Source organism: Urocitellus parryii, chromosome 1, assembly GCF_045843805.1.
Source record: "Urocitellus parryii isolate mUroPar1 chromosome 1, mUroPar1.hap1, whole genome shotgun sequence".
NCBI classification, from domain to species: Eukaryota; Metazoa; Chordata; class Mammalia; order Rodentia; family Sciuridae; genus Urocitellus; species Urocitellus parryii.
The window spans coordinates 50,697,411-50,718,883 of record NC_135531.1 but is presented as its reverse complement, the minus strand read 5'-3'; the positions used below and the strand labels follow the sequence as shown (position 1 = coordinate 50,718,883).

At 33.7% G+C, this 21,473-nt stretch overlaps 1 protein-coding gene and 1 non-coding gene across 7 annotated transcripts in view; one reads left to right on the top strand and one right to left on the bottom strand.

The window, feature by feature from the left end:
• The window catches only part of Rnf180 (ring finger protein 180), a 204,263-nt gene that overhangs the window by 158,705 nt on the left and 24,085 nt on the right, over positions 1-21,473 (bottom strand). For all 6 annotated transcript variants that reach the window (XM_077795847.1, XM_026390877.2, XM_077795850.1 and 3 more), the window contains exon 2: positions 16,257-16,391. In XM_077795847.1, the coding sequence (XP_077651973.1) occupies positions 16,257-16,391 (135 nt within the window). The remainder of the gene's footprint in view (positions 1-16,256; positions 16,392-21,473) is intronic.
• On the top strand, positions 3,535-3,640 carry LOC113184252 (U6 spliceosomal RNA). The gene has a single exon (XR_003300965.1). It is a non-coding gene; the product is annotated as a U6 spliceosomal RNA (small nuclear RNA).

Sequence of the window (21,473 nt, the reverse complement as noted above, 5' to 3'; positions counted from 1 at the left end):
AATAGATTTGTAGAAATAAATTATATATAATTGGGACAAAATGGCTTTCCAACATGTCAAAAAAGAGCTGGGCAATGCCAGGCCCAGTGGGGCACACCTGTAATCCCAGTGGCTCAGGAAACTAAGGCAGAGGATTACAAACTCAAAGCTAGCATCAGCAACTTAGCAAGGCTATGAGCAATTTATCGAGATCCTGTCTCTAGATAAAAATATAAAAAAGGGTTGGGGATGTGGATCAGTTGGATAGCACTCCTGTGTTCAATCCCTGATACCCAAAACAACAACAACAACAACAAAAAAGTACGGAGCAGACCAAGGTAAAGAAACATGTCTGTTTACTATGTATGTATGTATGTGATCTTATATCAACTAATTTCCTTTTAGGGTCTCAGTTTAATCACCTGTAAGTTATTGCTACATAATTTTAAAGTCCATGCTGGGTTGACAAAATTTCACTCTACGAAATGACAGAGAAGTGTTGTTGAGAGAAATAGAGAAAGAATAAGGCTCCCACCCACATATTTTTAAGGATCAGATTCTACGATGAATAGCTCTACAAGTTACAAAAGCACAATAATTTCTCTCTCAGATTCCAAGAAGTTATAATATTAGTTACTATAATCAATAAAACAAAGTAACAAACAACAAGGACGTTTCTAGAGACACCTTTTAAGTCTTGTGTTTACAGTGATAGAAAAGGAAAAAGGCTAACTTTAAGAATCCTTCCTCAAATAATCTATCTTAGGCTATGACTTGGAGCCAGTATCATCCAGAGTTTCTAGGTTTAATTTTCCAAGCTGGTCCTTCCTGAGCTATTTTTCTTGTCTATCATTACATCTTAATATGCTAAAAGGTGACTAGCCATAGATAAAAAGTTTCAGTTTGATTTATTTACATATTGTTAAGATTTATAAAGAAGCTATCTTGATCTAATTTTCTTTAGCACCATCCCCAAACCACAATATAAATTAAAAGAGAAAATAGACTTGAGCTATTTTTACATGTTGAGCCATGTTTCATTATTCTGAATACTATACACAGTAAAATTTCATATACAATGAACACAATCAGTGGTAATGACTAATCAATATGTATCAAGTTACACTTGGATATGAGCAAGAAGTTCTGGTGTGCAATCTTAAAGCCAAGCTCTATAGAATGTAACTTTTTGAAAAAAAGGAATCAATAGCTGATGTAGAAGATATTGATGGGAAACTTCCAATGGACCAGAAATCATAAGAAACTTCTAAGAGATTAGTGAGGGGGAAAAAAAACAAACAAAACCCCCAGCATAGTGTACTGAAGTATAGAATAGATTAAAAATCACAAAGAATGGTCTAAGCCATAGTAGTAGAAACTAGAAGCAAAGGAGGTACTGGGGAAACTATTAGGGGTTCAGTTGAAGTTTATCTGTCTTTAGGCAAGAGTAGTACTTGGATCAGAAAGAAATAAGGCAACATGCAAGGGTGGCTAGAATTGTCTAGGGAAAAAAAAAAAGGAAAACATCTGCAGTGAAGTTCAGAGATGAGATGCTGAGGACCAACCTGTTCTCAATAAAAATGGTGCCAACAGCAACTAATGAGAATGATGTAGATTTGTTAGTGCCAATAAAACATGTATTTAATACTGTTTGCTTTAAAAAAGGTGAAATAGGGGGCCGGGGATGTGGCTCAAGTGGTAGCGCGCTCGCCTGCCATGCGTGCGGCCCGGGTTCGATCCTCAGCACCACATACCAACAAAGATGTTGTGTCCGCCAAGAACTAAAAAATAAATATTAAAAAAAAAAGAAAGTTTAAAAAACAAAAAAAAAAGGTGAAATAGAAATACAGAAGGCTATAAGCTTATAAAAATGATGGTTATATAATTATAATTTTGTACACATTGGTCATTGGTCAAAACTCATTGCAATGTATATTTTGTAAACTGTACACTAATAAAATTGACCAAAATGAAAAATAATAGATAAAATATCCTTAATGAATAGCAGCTAAGAAATATTTGCAAAATTTTGTTCTCCACTCCCCCATTAGCAAAAAATAAAGCTAACTACTTCACATACACTACAAGTAATTATGACAGCAAGAGTCACTTTGGAGAATCATGGTGCAATATGAATTATCCAGATTAAATTACATAATAAACACAGACTTTAAAAAATTGAATCTTTTCCTGAATATTTTCAGAACTTAACTTCTTTGGGGAATTTTATCAAAATCGCACTTGAAGCTATACCTGATAAACTGGATGGGAAGGAGTGCACATCAGTAGAGGTCTATTCATAGACAAGCACATGACAGAATAACAGATCTTTTGAAAAGTATACCTACTAATTAATGGCTTGACCTAAACTGCCCTCCTAAACATTTCAGAGGTTTCAGATTTTTAAAGTTGCTTTAATTTGATAATAATGTCAGATAAAATTAAAAAGTTTCAAAAGTAACTGAATATTAGACTAAAACAGAGGGGAAAAAAAACTACAAAGTAATGAAACTGGAGCCAAGGACCAATTTGAAGAGTGGATCTAAATGGAAAAGTAAGATTTTTTGTACCAGGAGAGGTTGTGATTGTTTTAGATGTATGTCCTGATTTAGTCACCATAACCTCATGAGGTAATTAATATTACTAACCCAGTCTGACAGACAGGAAAATTGGAGCCTAAGGGAGACAGTTCAGTTGATAGCTGACAGGTAACAGATATACACTGGATTTAAACATATGCAGTCTAGATGAGTACCCTGTCCTTCCATCACCAGACTCCAGTCATAAGCTGAAAGCCCTCTAACTTCTTTCAATGATCTCAAGAAAATACATCTTCAATTTTATCAAGAAATGAGGAACTGCAAGTTACAATGGGTCTCCACGTGCTTGTTCAAATTACATGAAAATAAGGAAACACCCTTGAATCATTTTCCTTAAATCTACAGCATAATACAAATGTTTAGAGATGTTATCAGACTTGCCCCTTACAAGGATAAACCTTGCATTGTTTAGTCACTGGTAATTCTAGGCTCCAAACTGTATTCTAAAATATCTGTGGATGCCGATTTCTACAGAGTTGATATAAACAGCAACATTCTGGCAAGGCTTTCTTTTGACAACACTAAAAGAAGAGTCATCTAGATCAAGATCACAAGCTCTATAAAAAGCACTGTCTCAGAACAGTGTTTTTCCAAATGCAGTCTGCAGATTACCAGCACCAGAAACACTTGGGATCCTTAGTAAAAATTTATATTCTTGATCCACACCCAGAGTGACTACACTCTAAATAAACACTTAGGATTCTCTTATACAATAAAGTTAAGAACCTTGAGACATCTTTAGAATTTGATTTTCTGTGCTTTTATTATCTGGTTTTTCCAAAATATTAAATTCTAATACTGATTAATTTGCAATGATAGTTCAGTCATTACTAGCCTATTTTTGGTACTCATGAATTAAATCTGGGTAACTTAGAAAAAGCACTAAACTGAAGATCCTAACTCCAATTTACTTTATTAAATAGTTTAAGAAAGTTACCTTCAAAGGCAGAGTATAGTGCTAACTTGGGCGGCACATATACTAAAACTAGAACGATACAGAGAAGATTAGCATGGCCCCTACATAAGATGACATACAAATTCATGAAGCATTCCATATTTTTAAGCTATCTATGCTAATCCACAGGCCAATATCATTCTAAATGGAGAAAAACTGAAAGCATTACCTCTAAAAACTGGAACAAGACAGGGATGACCTCTCTAACCACTTCTATTTAACAGAGTTCTTGAAACTCTAGACAGAGCAATTACAGATGAAAGAAATTAAAAGGATAGGGATAGGAAAAGAACTCAAATTATCACTATTTGCCAACAACATGATTCTATACCTAGAAGATCCAAAAAATTCCGCCAGAAAACTTCTAGAACCAATAAATGAATTTGGCAAAGTGTCAGGCTATAAAAATCAACACCCATAAATCAAAGGCATTTCTGTACATCAATGACAAATCCTCTGAAAGAGAAACTAGGAAAACTACCCCCACTTACTATAACATCAAAAAAATAAAATATTTAATGAAAGCGGTGAACATTGAAAATTACAGAACAATAAAGAAAGAAGTTAAAGAAGATGTAGAAGATGGAAAGATCTCCTATGTTCTTGGATAGGCAGAATTAATATTTTCAAAATGACCATACTAGAAAAAGCACTAACGCAATTCCAATCAAAATCCCAATGACATTCCTCATAGAAATAGAAAAAGCAGTCATGAAATTCATCTGGAAAAATAAAGAGACCTAGAATAGCTGAAGTAATCCCTGGCAAGAAGAGTGAAGCAGGGGGCATCACTATACCAGATTTTATACTTCAGAGCAATAGCACCAAAATAGACTTGTAGACTAATGGTACAGAAAGAGGACACAAAGACAAACCCACATAAATACAGTTATCTCATATCAGACCAAAGTGCCAAAAACATATTGGAGAAAGGATAGCCTCTTCAACAAATGGTGCTGGAAAAACTGGAAATCCATATGCAACAAAATGAAATTAAGCCTTATCTCTCACCATGCACAAAATTTACCTCAAAGTGAATCAAGGACCTAGGAATTAAACCAGAGACCCTGCACCTAATAGAAGAAAAAGTAGACCCAAATCTTCATCGTGTTGGATTAGGCCCCAACTTCCTTAATAAGACTCCTATAGTGGGTCTGGGATTGTGGCTCAGTGGTTGAGCGCTTGCCTAGCATGGACAGAGCCCTGGGTTCAATCCTAAGCACCATATAAAAATAAATGAATGGAATAAAGATATTGTGTCAAACTACAGCTAAAAAATATATAAATATTTAAAAAGACTCCTTCAGAGCAAGAAATAAAATCAAAAATCAATAAATGGGACGGATTCAAACTAAAAAGCTTCTTTTCAGCAAAAGAAACAATCAGTGAGGTGAAGAGAGAGCCTACATACAGAATGGGAGCAAATTTTTACCACTTGCACATCAGATAGAGTACTCATCTCTAGGATATAAAAAGAACTCAGAAATCTTAACACCAAAACAAATAACCCAGTCAATGAATGGGCCAAGGAACTGAACAGATACTTCTCAGAAGAGGATATACAATCAACAAATATATGAAAAAATGTTCAACATCTCTAGCAATTAGAGAAATGCAAATGAAAACTACTCTTAAGATTTCATCTCACTCCAGTCACAAACAAACAATAAGTGTTGGTGAGGATGTGGGGAGAAAGGCACACCCATACATTGCTGGTGGGACTGCAAATTGGTGCAACCAATATGGAAAGCAGTATGGAGAATCCTTGGAAAACTGGGTATGGAGCCACAATTTGACCCAGCTATCCCACTCCTTGGTTTATACCCAAGGTACTTAAAAACAACATGCTACAGTAATATAGCCACATCAATGTTTTAGCAGCACAATTCACAAAAGCTAAATTTTGGAACCACCTAGATACCCTTCAGTAGATGAATGGAAAAAAGAAACTGGTATATATAAACAATGGAATATTACTCAGCATTAAAAGAGAATAAAACCATTGCATTTGCAGGGAAATGGATGGAGTTAGAAAATACTATGCTAAGTGAAGTAAGCCAATCCAAAAAAAAACAAATGTCAAATGTTTTCTCTGATATGAAGATGCTAATCCATAATGGGGATAGGAGGGAAGCATGGGAGGAATGGAGAAACTTTAGATATGGCAAATGGGAGGGAGGGGAAGAAGCGGGAAGGCAGGTAGGAAAGACAGTGGAATGAGATGTACATCATTACCCCCAGTACATATATGAAGACACAAATGGTGTGACTCTACTATGTGTACAACCAGAGACATGAAAAACTCTGTTCTATATGTGTACTATGAATTGAAATGAATTCTGTTGTCATACACAAAAAAATAGAATATTTTTTTTAAAAAGGTAGAGTACACTGGCAAAAGATGGAAGAATCTGCAGGCATTTAATTTTAAAAATATATATTTAAATATATTTGTATTATATATTTATAATTTTAAATTAGTAAATTTTATTTAATATATTGTTATATATTTAAACATATTTTTCTAAATGCTTCATGTTGCTGCATATTTTAAATACTTCCACTATATGTCATACCACTATTTTTAGGATTATTATGGTTACCAATACATTATTTCAGGGAGAAAAATTATTTTCCAAATATATTATTATTTTCCATATAAATTATTCTCTTGAGTTCCGCATCCATAGATTTATACAACTATAGATAAAAAAGTCAGAAAAAAACCTGTATCTGTAATGAACACATATAAACATTTTTTCATGTTATTATGTCTAAACAATACAACTGAATAACTATTTTCATAGCATTTAAATTTAAATAGGTATTATAAGTAATCTAGTGGTGACTTAAAGTATACAGGAGGATGTACATGGGTTACAGGAAAACATACCATTTTTAAAGTAAGGGACTTACGGATCTACAGATTTTGGTGTCTGTAGGGATTCCTCAACCAGTCTCCAACAGATACTAGGGAGTGACCATAATTTTATTTTCTACATACCCTAATAATTAAAATACAATCTTTTGTTTATGTTCCTAACATATGACCTGACTTTCAAGCTGATAATAATATTTTTCTCCTGAAAATCCCTAAATAGTAAAGGCCTTTCTTGTTTAAATTCCCAGGTGTAAACTCCATTCATTATTTGGTAGCTTTATAGAGTATGCATTTAGCTCTCTTTTTTTCCATTAGCTCTTAAGACAATACCCTAAAATGTGATTTGCATTTAATAAGTGCTGGAGAAGTGAAAGATGCCTAATCTATGTATATTTTTTAAAATTCTTCACTATAATTTTTACTTTCCTTAATACTTTTGTTTTTAAAGTATTGTCTTCTAACCATTAAAGACTATCACAAAATATGCATTGATAGCAGTATGCTTGTTTTTACTTTCTATATTATTAGAATTTTTCATTTAAAAATATGAATTCTCAATAATTTGGTTCTACATGGGCCAAGATTCATTTTAAAAAATTCAAATGGGGGCTAGGGTTATAGCTCAGTGGTAAAGTGCTTGCCTAGCACATGTGAGGCACTGGATTCAACCTTCAGCACCACATAAAAATAAATACATAAAATAAAGGTATTCTATGTGTCCATCTACAACTAAAAATATTTTTAATATTCAAATGGGCTATACAAATCTATATTTTAAAGAACCTTGGAAAACTTATTTGAAGTGTCTCAATAAAAATAAACAAACAGTGTAGCTTTACTTCAACAGATAACCTGAGAAATAAATGAAAATATGGATAAAGTTTTTGAAGAATAGAATTAATCTTGTGAAACATCCATATTATATATATATATATATATATATATATATATATATATATATATGTTCCTTCCATTACAAGGTGACAATTATGCAAATTAGTGCAACTCTAATAAATTCTTTAAAGGACTCTTATAGGTAAGACAAACTGGAATTGACATCTAAAGCCATCTCTTCATTATTAGGTCCAGAATTTTTTCAAGATTGGCTACAGATAAGCAGGAAGAATGGAAAGTGGGGGAGTAGGGAACGAAGAAAAAAAAATATCCACGCTGGCAAAAGAATAGTTAGTAAAGTGAAAATAAGTTAATGGTAGTCAACCTAATAATATTTATTGAGAGATTACTGGAGACAGTGTTTACCATACAAAGCACATAAAGAACCTTATTAATATGCCAGGGACTGTGATGGATAGATACCTTATATGAACTATTTTACTATGCACATTTCATTATTTCATCTAATTATGTAAGTTGATGATGACATGTATTATGGTTTGGATATGGACTATCATCCAAAGATTCATGTGTGGAAGCCTTGGTCCCCAATACAAGAATGTTCCAAAGTGGGGCTTTTGGGAAGTGTTTGGTTCATGAGGAATCTAAGTTCTTCAGTAGATTAATCCATTGAAGTATCATAAGTTGATGGCATTATTGGGAGGGGTGGAAACTGTAGAAGATGGAGTATAGCTGGAGGAAGAAGGTCACCTGGGACATGTTCTTGAAAGCTTTATTTTGTCCCTGGACTCTTCCTTTCTCTCCCTTCCTCCTGCCTCCTGCTTCTCAGGTCATTTGATGAGCAGCTCTGCTCCACTGCTCCCCATGTGCCATGATAGTCATCAAAGAAATGTAGCAATGAAGCCAGCCAACCATGAACTGAAACTATGAGCCAAAATATATCTTTTCTCTAAGTTGATTTGTTCAAGTATCTTGTCACAGTGATGAAAAGCTGATTAACACAATATTTAACCATATAACATTGCTCATAATACTAAGAAGCCACTATATTCCATAAGTTCTTGAAATGCTTCATAAACATTTCTATGTGAATAAACACTATAATCATAGTTGCAGACAGGTAAAGGAAGTTTGACAACACTTCTTTTGATTTTTACTAAATAACTAATTTTTATATTACTATGCCCCATGTGATGTTTCAACATTTTTTTCTATCTTACAGATAGGGACGTTGATACAAAAGAAATTAAACTGGGCTGGAGTTGTGGTTCAGTGGTAGAGTGCTTGCCTGGCATGTGTGAGTCCCTGGGTTTGATCCTCAGCACCACATATAAATAAATAAAACAAAAGATACATTGATAACCAAAAAAAAAAAGAAGTATTTAAAAAATTAAACTATTAAATAACTTGTCAAGGTCACAAAGTAAGAAACATAGCAAAGATTTCCATTCAACTAGTCTGGCTTCAGAATTCATGAACTTACCCAATAAGCTCCCACTGTTATCTCCTATACCAAATAAATACTATAGTTTTAGAGCAATAAACTTTCTTACACATATTGCCTTAGTATGTCTTAAGGCATGATACTGTTCTTCTTCCCAAGTCACAATGTATTTGTAAATTAAACAAAAATAATATATTTACTTGTACAGGAAGAGATAGATTTAGAAAAAAAATCCCACAGCTGTACTTGCTATTTGATATCTTAACCTGATCTTCATTTGAGAACTATTAATATAGAGCAAGAACCCCATTATTTTCTAAACAGTTAAAAGTCAAAGTATACTTTCATGCCAAAAATTTAAAAAATAAATAAAATTTAAAAGGAGAGAAATCAGTTACAGCAATTGATACAGATAAGAGGAGCATAAAAGGCTGGGTTGAATATATAGTATTCTGTTTCCTTTTCTGAAAATTGAGATATGGTAGGCAAGAAAAGAAAAACCAGGATAAACACAGAGGCCTCAATTATAAATGAAACTGACAGTACTTCACATGTATTTCCATATGTACCTTCTAAGAAAAAGAAATATATGCATGACACTTGTAATAGTTACTCCTAATACAATTTTTCAGATAAAATGGCACATTACAACCATTATAAAAAAACATTATAAAAGTCTTAAGTCACTTAAGTTTTTTTTAAATCACACAAATATAAATATTAAAAAAACACAATTTTTTTCTTTTTCTTTTCTTTTTGTGGTGTGGAAGATTGAATCCATTGACTTGTAGTAGGCAACTGCTACAACCGAGCTATACCCAAGATCTAAAACAAGTTTTAATGGAAATATTTTAAGATGAATGATGAAACTAGAAACAACCTAATGTGAGAAACTGAAGGTGTTTAAAGTAGTGGTTAATTTTTCCCAAGGTTATCTCCTTGGGAAAAATTTAAATGAACATTAGAAAATTTCACTAGGATTAAAAACATTAGTAGATTTTTACATCTCAAATTTATCATGTGGGGGAAGGAGAAGGAAGAAACTAATAGCCAATTCACATAATGCTGCCAGGAAAATGTTGCCAAAATGTTTGTAAATGAAATAATTTGTTCAAGCAGCAGGGGGAGCTAATGTATAAGTATTTTACTTTTTCTTTAAGGGTAGGGAAAAATTACTGAATAAAATCAGAATTTCATTTAATTTTAAAATTATAAATTTGATGCTTTGCTTTTTATCATTATGTGATTTTTTAAGATTTTAAATGAAACAGGTTAAAGTTAGAAAGTTGAAACAATTTAATAACTATTATGGTTTAAAAGTTTATGTGCCACAAAGCAAGAAGGTTCAGAGGTAAAATTTTCAGACAATGAGAGCTGTAATTTAATCAGCATCTTAATCCACTGATGGATTGACTGGATGGTAACTGTAGGTAGGGTGTGGCTGGAGGAAGTAAGTCACTGGTGGGAGACTTTGGGGTTTATATTTTGTACCTAGTAAGAAGATCTCTCTCTGCTTCCTGATTGCCATATCCTGAGCTGCCGCCTTCTGCCACGCTCTTCTTCCATGTTCTGCCTCACCTTAGGCCCAGATCTATGGATTCAGTTGACTATGAACTGAACCTTTCAAGCCATGAGACAAAATAAACTTTCCTTTCTCCTTAAGTTGTTCTTGTCAGGTGTTTTTGGTCACAGTGATGAAAAAGGTGATTAAAACAATAACATCATTATACAGATTACATGTATGATGATGTGAGGGGAAAAAAAGTGTGTCACATTAGATTGGGTAGAGAGAAGTGATGGGGGGGATAGGAAGGACAGCAGAATAAAATAGACACTAGTATTACTGTATGTATATACATGACTGTATGACCAATGTGATTCTGCAACCTGTACACTCAGAATACTGAGAAATTATACCCATTTGATTCAAATGCATGATATGTCAAGGTCATTGTACTGTCATGTGTAACTAATTAAAACAAATAAAAAACAATAACATTTTGAAAGATATTTAACACTCAGCATTTCCAAGAAAACAATAATTTTTCCTTAGCTAATTCATTAACAGTGAGCCAACTATATTATTTAACTACCACAGCTGCAATACACCATAGGGAAAAAATTATACGACAAGAATGTCATTTAGATGAGCAATTTCTTCTTCATCTTCTTTCTTCTTCTTCCTTCTCCTTCTCCATTTTTTTTTTTTTTTTTTTTTTTTTAGTATGAAGGGATTGAATCCAAGGATGCTTTACCACTGAGCCATATCTCAACCCTTTTGAGACATGATCTCCCTAAATTGCCCAGGCTGGCCTACACTTGGAATTCTTCTGCCTCAGCCTTTCTGAGTTGCTGGGATTAAAGGCATATGTCACTGTGTCTGGTGGTGTTAATTAATTATTCTTAGTGAAATCTTCAAAGTGTTGCAAATGTAAAGAAATTAAAATTCTATTGGATTATCTGATTTTTCTGTTTGCTTTGAGAAGTTACTTCAAGGGTAAAAACTTTTTAAATCAAAAGCTCAGAATGAATTTAGGAAAGAAAGAAATCAATCAATCAATCCTCACTTAAGAGTAAGTAGGCAACTTGCATCCACTCTTCCACCTTTCTAATTCACTCTTCACAGTATGTAACCAATGTGATTTTTTCTAAATTTAAGAGCCACATCACTCCCTCTCAGGGATTTCTCAGCTCTTAGGATAAAGAACAAAGTCTTTAATTGGATTTATAACCACAAATGATCTAACACCCATCTTTCTAGCCTCATATGTTGTCAGATTCCTTTTGATCTCTGAACCCCAGTCATAGCAATCGCCTTTATTTCTATGAATGTATCACAGGGAATTTGAGTGTGTTGGTCCTGAAGCTTGGAATAATTTACTTCCTGTACTGCCCTCACTTACGTATTCTATCTCCATACAAGTTACTTTTTCAGAAAAAACCTTCGCCTCATAGCTAGACCCAGCATCCTGGCTATATCCCATTCATATGGTTCTCTAGGCTTTTTTATGCCATTTATTCAGCTAGTAACTTATGTGATGGACCAATATCTAATATTTATATGAACAACAGATATAATTATATGATTACTTAATATTATAAATATTAAGTTTTCAACATTAAATCAGAAACTTAATATTAAATATTAATAAGACACATACATATAACCCCATTAATTAATTATTAATGGGGTTATATGTATATTTTAATTAATTATTAATGGGGTTATATGTATGTTAATATATTAGTATAATATTAATATTAAATTATATGTAAACTGAAAACTTCACAAGGACAGATAATTTCTCTTTTGCTCATCTCTGAACTTCCTATGCCTATAACAGGACACATGGTGTTGTAGTCTGCTTGGGCTACCATAATAAAATCCCACAGACTGAAGAACTTAAACAATAGAAATTTACTTTTTCACTGTTCTAGAGGCTAACTCCACAATCAGAGCACCAGCATATCCAGGTTCTTTCTATCTTACTGATAGCTACCTTCTCATTGTATCCTCATATGATCTTTCTCTTGGCTTCTTCTTATAAGGCCACAAGTATTATTGGATTACAGCCTCATCTTTATCACTCATTTAACCTTAATTACCTCCTAAAAACCCTATATCTAAATACAACTGTGTTGTAGTTCAACATATGCATTAGTAGGGGAATAAAATTCAGTCCATTGCATGTCACAAGACTAACTATGAAACTAGTAAACACAAAATATTAAAAATGTAATAGCATTGAAATATATATTTTGAGATTATAGCCAATGAAGGAAAGAATAATAAAGCCACCAGAATAATAAAGCCAAGGAGAAAATTAGCAAATTACCTAAAAAGGAGGTATATAATTTCATAATCAATTCAATATTCTTTGACCATATTTATAACAGCCACTGCATTATCATGGTATTATAAGGATGAAGTACTTCATAGCCTAGTGATGAAAAAGAGTCATAACCCAATAATATAAAGTACCTTACACTAAACGTTGGACTATTCCTCAGTTATTAGTTTCTTCATCTCATTGAAATTTGGTTCTTGCCTCTACTATTCTTACAACTACAATAATCGTTAACTAATGATCTCATTTCTAAAACCAATGACCACTTTTAATTCTCATTCAGAGTCTTTTCGTATGGCTATACAGTTTGTACACAACCTCTGCATTAATGTAGGGGAAACATTTCATAGACTAGCACTCTCTAGGATCCACATGAAAGACAGTGTCTCATCTTCTAGATCTCCAACAACATTCAACACTAATAACCAATCTGTGTTTCTGGAAGATGTTCATTCCTTTGACTTCTATGAAACTGCATCCTATTTTTTGTCCATGGTTCCCTTTTCCTTCTTTGTGATCTTCTATTTTTCTGTCTATCCTAGAAAGGTTCCTAGGTCCTCTTCTCTCACTCCATTCACATATTGCAATGGTGATTCCACCTACTTTCACAGCTTCCCTCACTACCTACATGCTGAGGACTCACTCCTAAATCTACACTCTTATTTCCTATTTCTAACATATTTGAATGTTCTACAGGCCGCATTAACTTGACATGTCCATACTATAACAACTAAAACTGAGGGCACCACCACAGATGGAACAAATGGAGATAATTTCTATTATTTTATTTTTAAATTTTTTTAGGAGTTTTGCTGTGATTTTGCTTTTGCTTTTGCTTTTGATTCTTCCCCACATGTCTTATGACTCAGTTCTAAAGACAGAGTAGAAGTCCCCTTTTCTCTCTATGAAATTCCCTCATGTCTTATTGCATGACAGTGGCTGGAAAGCTAAAGCTCAAATGTCCATATTCCTTTACAGCTCAGTTTAAATATAACCTAGTAAAGCTCAACATGCATATGGCCTATGGTACCACAACTCCACTTCTAATAATATACCTCTGTCATGTATACTAAGATACATACAAGAAAGCTCAAAGCAACACTGGATTTTAGCACAAAACAACTAGACGTAATTCAAATGTCTACCAATAGTAGAGTTAATTATAAAGTGACATATATAATATCCTAGAATACTATCAAACATGAAAGTAAACTAAAGCCACACTTCAACATGGTGATGCTGAGTTAACAGCAAGTTCCAGAAAAACACCTATCCACGGTGTGACTCCATTTGTAGAAAGTTCAGAAATAAAACACTTATTTTATTATTTAATTAAGTGTATACTTTAATAGGTAATAAATGTAAATAATTAGGCCATTAATTTAGTATCTTTTCAATACAACCTCTGATAAACTTACTTTTAGATTATAATAATTTATTTTGTGATTTCCTATAATTAGAATACATCTTTTTATGTGCATTTTGATATTTTTACAATATGTATGCTTATAAAATATAAGACACATTTTTATAGTTTATAGAAGGACTTAAGGAAAAGCAAATCACATATCTGCCAACCTGATTGAGAGATACAACAATGAGGGCTGGGGTTGTGGCTCAATGGCAGAGTGCTTGCTTAATATGCATAAGGCACTGGGTTAGATTCTCAGCACCACATATCAATAAATAAAATAAATGTCAATTGGAAAAAACAAGAGAGAGAGAGATACAACAATGAGACCATGGATAGAGCCTGGCATACATTAAGGCACTGGGTTCAATCACCAGCACCACAAAAAACTTACAAAAAGAAAATCAACATTATTTTAGACACCCCTCAGTCCTTCCTAATTATAAACTTCTTTCTCTAGACTTAATCATGATATTAACAAGACAGGAATGCCCTCTTTCACCACCCCTATTCAATATATTCCTTGAAACTCTACCCAGATCAATTAAATAGACAAAAGGAATTAAAGGGATACGTACAGGAAAAGAACTCAAACTATCACTGTTTGCCCACAACATGATTCTATGCTTAGAGAATCCAAAAAACGCCATCAGAAAACTTCTGGAATTAATAAATTAATTCAGCAAAGTAGCAGGATACAAAATCAATACCCATATATTAAACAAATTTCTATACATGAGTGATAAATCCTCTGAGAGAAATTATGAAAACTACCCCATTCACAATAGCCTCACAAAAATAAAATTAAATACTCAGGAATCAACTTAACAAAAAAGGTGAAAGACCTCTACAATGAAAACTACAAAACACTAAAGAAAGAAATTGAAAAAGACCTTAGAAGATGGAAAGATTTCCAATGTTCTTGGATAGGAAGAATTTTTATTGTCAAAATGGCAATACCATCAAAAGCATAATACAGATTTAATGCAATTCCAATTGAAATACCAATAACATCCCTCGACAAAAAAGAAGCATACTATATTATTCTATTTGAATGAAGGGCAGGAACAGGCAAAACTAGTCTATGGTGATAGATAATAATAGCTACCTTGTAAGAGGGAGTGTTGCCTGGAAAAGGGCCAGACAAATTTATGGGATTACAGAAATGTTTATATCTTCAACTGATTCATATCAAACTGATGAAATTTATCAAGCTGTGCACATTGTTTTGCTCTATGTAAATTATATACAATAAAATAATCTCAGCATGTGATATGGTTTGGATATATAAGTACCCCCCACATACTCATGTTTTGAAGACTTCACCCCCAATGTAGCAATGTTCAGAGGCAGTGCTGTTGGGAAATGATGTTGGATCATGAGAATACTAACCTCATCAATGGATCAACCTATTAATAAGTTAATAGCTGAATGGGTTATTAGAAAGTGGGGTCAAGTTGGAGGAAGTACATCATTGGGGTATGCCTTTGAAGAATCTTGTCCCTGGCCCCTTCCTCTCTCTCCTTCTCAGTTTCCTGACTACCCTAAGATGAACAACATTTTTCTACCATGCTCTTCCACCATGATGTTATGCCTTGCTTCAGGCCCAAAGCAATGGAGTCAACTAACCAAGGTCTAAAACCTTAAGTCCAAATAAATCTTTCTTCCTTTAAGATGTTTTTTTTAAAGTATTTTGTCACAGCAACAAAAAGATGAGTAACATAGGATGATAAGATTTTTTAAGGTATTTTGTCACAGCAAGAAAAAGATGAGTAACATAGGGTGAAAATTTGAGGGGTTTTAATCCAGTGAAAATGTTATTTTTAAAAAGTATGTGGCACACAGTAAGTATGCAGTCAAAGTTATCTACTATTATCAGATTCAGGTTGGCTAATCTGTTAAAAGTACAGAGGAAATAATCATGATCAAGTATGGTTGAGGCAAAAAACAAAACAATAAGAAGACAAAAAATTGAGTGTGTCTCTTAAATGAGGGAAGAAAACAGGAAAGGTGATTACAGTCATGCTCTTTTGAATTTAGAATTCCCTGTAAACTCCACAAATTACTTCCTAGTTTGTACCTATTTAGTATTGCCTCTTTAATATTACTCTAAGAGAAGTTCAAGGAATTTCAAGGGCACATTAACATTAGCAGCTAATGCTAAAACTATTTGTAACTATGAAATATGAAGGATGCCATATAGAGAGTATAGTATATCTGATGCTATGCTCACAACATTCCTACACTAGAAAATGTTCAAAGACTAAAGTCAGCAATACTCACCTTAATCACTTGATTTTCAAGATAATTCATGAAGCAATCAGAATTTGCTATACATTTTCTACATTTCCAACAACGAAGAATACTTATTTCTTCTTGATTATGATTTTTAGTTATCAATTCTTCACTTTTTTTCATCTGTAGGAACATTAATACAGTTTTAGAATGTTAAACTGTGTCACATCAATTTCATTTTCAAATATAAAGCAATGCTACAAGTAGAAACAACCATTTATTGAAGTACTGTACAATCCCCCATTTTCCCCTACTTTCTATGTCCTGAGCAAAAACTCATAAAGCACTTTGATTGCTTTGTAACAGTTTTATCCCTGTAAGCTTGAACCTAAGCAAGAGCTTTAAGTACTTGCAAGCACTAATAAAAGTATTTAAGTTGTTGCCCTGAACACACTGAAAGAAACTGGCCCTGAGCCAAAATTCCTTAAACCCTCATATAAACTCTACACCTTGACCCATTGTTGTGGACATAACTAGGTAGACTATCCTTTTTCTGTCATTGTTCATTGTGAGGACAAGCTGCAGTACTTTGTGAGTTCTCCTAAAAAGATATTTTAGACCTATCACCCTGGAGTTTAGTGCTTTTCTTTTTTCTTTTTTCAGTTCAGAATCTCAACTGGCCCTATCTCTGGATACTCCTTGGGGAACTCCTCTGACACCACATTGTTTTGTTTTGTTTTGTTGCTACTGATTGAACCAGGGATACTTTACCAGAGAGCTACATTTCCAGTCTTTTTATTTTTTATTTTGAGACAGCGTCAAAGTTGCTGAGGCTGGTCTGAAACTTGCAATCCTCTTGCCTCAGTCTCTCAAATCACTAGGATTATGGGCACATGCCACCACACCTGGTTCTGCAACTACTTTGGGGGCAACTCCAACACAGGTTTGGTAAGATGAAAGAGATACCTGGCTGCTACTAGGTCTTAGGTTAAGGGTACTCTATAAACTATGTCTGAGATTAAAAATGCAATTTCATTATGATGATGATGACTTATTAGTGATTACCACCTTATTTTCTTTTTGCAGAACATTTCATACATGTTGCTTTCCATTCATCTCTCATTGAAAGTTATAAAAAGCAACCATTGAAGAGTCACTTCAATATGTTTATGTAGTTGTTTTAAAAGAGTCATGACAAAGAACTATAAATATTCTTATAAGCAGGGTGTTTTGAATAGCTACAGCATTACATTTTTATTTATTTATTTATTTTAATTTTTTAGCTACAGGTGGACACAATATCTTTATTTTATTTTTATGTGGTGCTGACGATTTAACCCAGTGCCTCACAGATGGTAGGCGAGCGCTCTACCTCTGAGCCACAATCCAGCCCTACAGCATTAAATTTTAAAAACAAAAAATATTTATTTAATTCTGTGAAAATTGGAAGTGCCAAATTTATAAACTGATGGCAAAAATCCTTTATCTTTAATTTAAACTTCTCTCATATATTGTACTCAGTTTACTACATCTAGCGATGTATGAAATCAAACAATAAGATTCAGAATAGCTCCATCATTTTTTAATCTATTTTTCTACCTGAAATCTTATGTTAGTATCCTGACTTAGATCAACTGAGCTAATAGTTTCACATTACTATGTAAGAATTTCAAAATAGGTACAGTGTATTTAATAACTTGCCTGGTAATTGTTCAAGGCAATAGGTATGTAGCAATGTTAATTTATGAGGCTACCCATCAAGGCCTGCCAATTTTGCTGATCACATTTACTCATTTGCTTACTCTTTCATTTTTCTTCATACTATATGCTGGACAATTAGTCAAACTCAAGAAACATGAAGGTGAATAAAACTTGTGCCTTAGAGGTGCTCACTATACTATGTACAGGTATAGAACATCAGAATCACTTCAGAAACTTTAAAAAAATAGTGATATCTAGGTTGTACTCCTAGAAATTTTGATTTGAGATAGGAAAGGGGATAGGAACAAGCACTTAAAAAAAAAAAACTCCCTAAGTAATTCTATAGTGACAAACAAATAGTTAACTAACATACAACAGCTACCAGGACTCTAAGTGAAGGAACATAGCCCATAATCAAGTTTAAAGAATTTAAGAATCTCTGGCTGGGAGGGCACAGCAAGTACCTCTTTCAGTCAATTAATCACGGATCTTCCAGCAGCTAAGCTACAGTCAGTGACTCCATTGACTCATTTTAGAACCCATCTTAGCCCAGTTTACCTCTCTATTTAAATTACAATCTCAATGGGTATCAAAAATTTTAACATGAAAATGTCCTATCTTCTTCTTCTGTCATTGTTAAAGCACCTTCCCTCTTAACTTATTAAGCATTCCTCTTATCTTTCTTTATCCTTCTTAACCTCTTTTATCCTCAGTTTACTTTTAAGTAGTGGTTCTCAGCCAGAAAGGAGACTGAAAGAAGTAATCAATCATGTCAGAATTAACTATGGAAAAATTCCATCTATGCCTAACTCCCCCAACCTAAAGATACCTGGCCCCTCTCTGAGATTCTTCCATGTTCTTTTATAGTACAACTGTGTATAAGAAAGTAAAAAACAAACAAACAAAAAAAACCCTGTAGGTGTTTCCATTATATCTTCACTGAAAACTATACTGACACCTCTTCTGTATCAATAATTTTTTGTTTGGTTGTTGTTGTTGTTGTTGTTGTTTTGGTACCAGGGAGTGAAACCAGGAGTGCTTAACCACTGAGCCATATCCCCAGTCCTTTTCATATTTTGTAATATAGAGAGGGTCTTGCTAAGTTACTGAGGCTGGCTGAACTCCTCCTGCCTCAGCCTCCCGAGCCACTGGGATTACAGGCATATACTACCAGACCTGGGTATATCAATGATTTTTTAAATCTCTATATTTAGTTTTGATATTGTTCCAAAAATCGAGACCAATATTGTCCACTTCCAAATGCCAAATGTACACCTCTGCATGAATCTCTTTCAGAGCTTTTGAACTGGCTGTTCATCCAGTAGAGATTTCTGCCTTTAAATAGGTGGCCACCAGCCAGATGTGGATATCGAATGTCTGAAATGTAGCTAATCTTAAGAATGTACAGAATCTAATAATGTACAGTAAGCATAAAACATACACTGGATTCTGAAGAAAAATAATGCAAAATAGCACAATAATTTTTATATTAAATACATGTTGAAATGATAATATTTAATATACTAGTAAAATAAATTATAAAATCAATATTACCTGCTTCTTTTTGCTTTCTTAATGTGGCTTTACAGATAAGATTTACATTATATTCCAATTTGACAGCTCTATTCTAGACCTACTTGCCCCAAGTGCTTGTATGATGAGCTCCTTTCTCATCATTGAGATCTCAGCTAAATGTCTCCTCCATTCAACTGTGAGTTCCTAAAAAGTGCCATGATCTATTTATTTAATATTCTATCAGACATAGTACCTGGAACAAAAAAAGACCCCCAACAAATGTTTATTACAGTCAGATGAACCAGATATGGCAATATTTACTATTAATCACTGTTAACTTTCCAATACCAAATGTTAATTATGTCTGGCCAATTAGTGAGATGAAACAAATAGGAAACATTTGGCAGTATACAAGAGGACATTATTGTTTATACATAGTTGAGCATGAAAGGAGAACTGAAGGCTAATAGTGATCTACTTTTATGAGGACTGAAATAGCTCTGTCAGAGAACTTAAGCTGAAAGAAGAAGTCAAACATGGTAATCCAACCTACTGACAAAATGGCAATCTTTGAACAGCGTGTTTATGGACTGCAAACTCAATTCCATTCACTACTGAGCACCTTAGACAATACTATTGGTCTAAGGAAGAGATAAAACTATATAAGAAAACAACTGAAATTGTTTTCTGAACTCTGTAATAACCAGAATTAAACAAAGTTTAGATAGCATATACATACCACATGGCTTTAATAACTCTAATCAGCAACAAAAGAACTGTTGAAGCAAACAGAGAAGTAACAAAGACGAGGTAATTTTAGAAAACAATATAATATAAAAATGTATTTATTACTCAGTACATTTTAGATGCCACACAATGCTCAGACATACTTGAACCTATTCTGCAGGGACTCTGGCTTTTTAGTCAACAGATGAGGATAACAAACAGTGAGACTGTGATACTTATGTTCATATAACTGCAACAGACCAGAAAGATAACATAACATGCTGATTGATAAGGCCTAAGACATTCAAGCACCCTCATCTACTTTCCTCCCAAATCCTGTGACTCATATCTTATTCTAGTACTGATCATCAAGTTGGATACAAGCTATTTTTCTAAAATAGACAGCCCCCACCCCAACCCTTAAAGGCTAGCTCTTCCTATCTATGTCATGGTCTTTATCATGAAAACCTGATCTTCTTTTTAACCTTTTTTTTAGTTATTGATAGACCTTTATTTATTTACTTATATGTGGTGCTGAGAATCAAACCCAGTGCCTCACACATGCCAGGCAAATGCACTACCACTGAGCCACAATCCTAGTCCCGAAAATCTGATCTTCTTTATCACCTGTCCTACACTTGGTCATTTTAACCAAGTGATCTGCAAATAACTGTTTAATTTTCTTAATCTTGTTTGCATACATTTTTCCTCATACTGTACTTCCCTACCTACTTATACTGATGTTCCTTTCTGGCATTTCATTTTCTGAATGCACTGGGAATTTGGAAAACAATGTTTTGCTAAGATATATCTCTTAAACACTAAAACATGTCATTGGTATAATATTGGAAAAAAATGAGATTTAAGATGGCAGATTAGAAGAAGGCTACATTTCTAGTTGCCCCATGACTCAGGATTCAATCACTGAAAATACTGCTTCTCAGTAAGGTGCTGGGAATCTACTGGGACACTCTTAAATTCACTGAGTAGAAACTACTGCTGAGCTAAACCAAGCCAAAAGACAGTACACCTTGCTCCAGACACAAATTAATCACACTTAAACTTCAGCAATAATTTAATACAAGTAATAGAAAAGACAAAAACCCCAAATTAATGACCAGGTCCCAAGAAGGAACGGCTAAGGGGGGTTTCTAGGTCCCGCTCATGGGCATCCACTCCTACAGCAAAAACAGATTAACACAAAAGCTATGAATACCACAACTAGGAGGGGTCTCAATCTAGATCACCCTCACAACCTTTGATAATTACAGAGTTGTTAAGAAGAGTAAACACAGAAGGTGAACCCCATATACCCTGCTATAT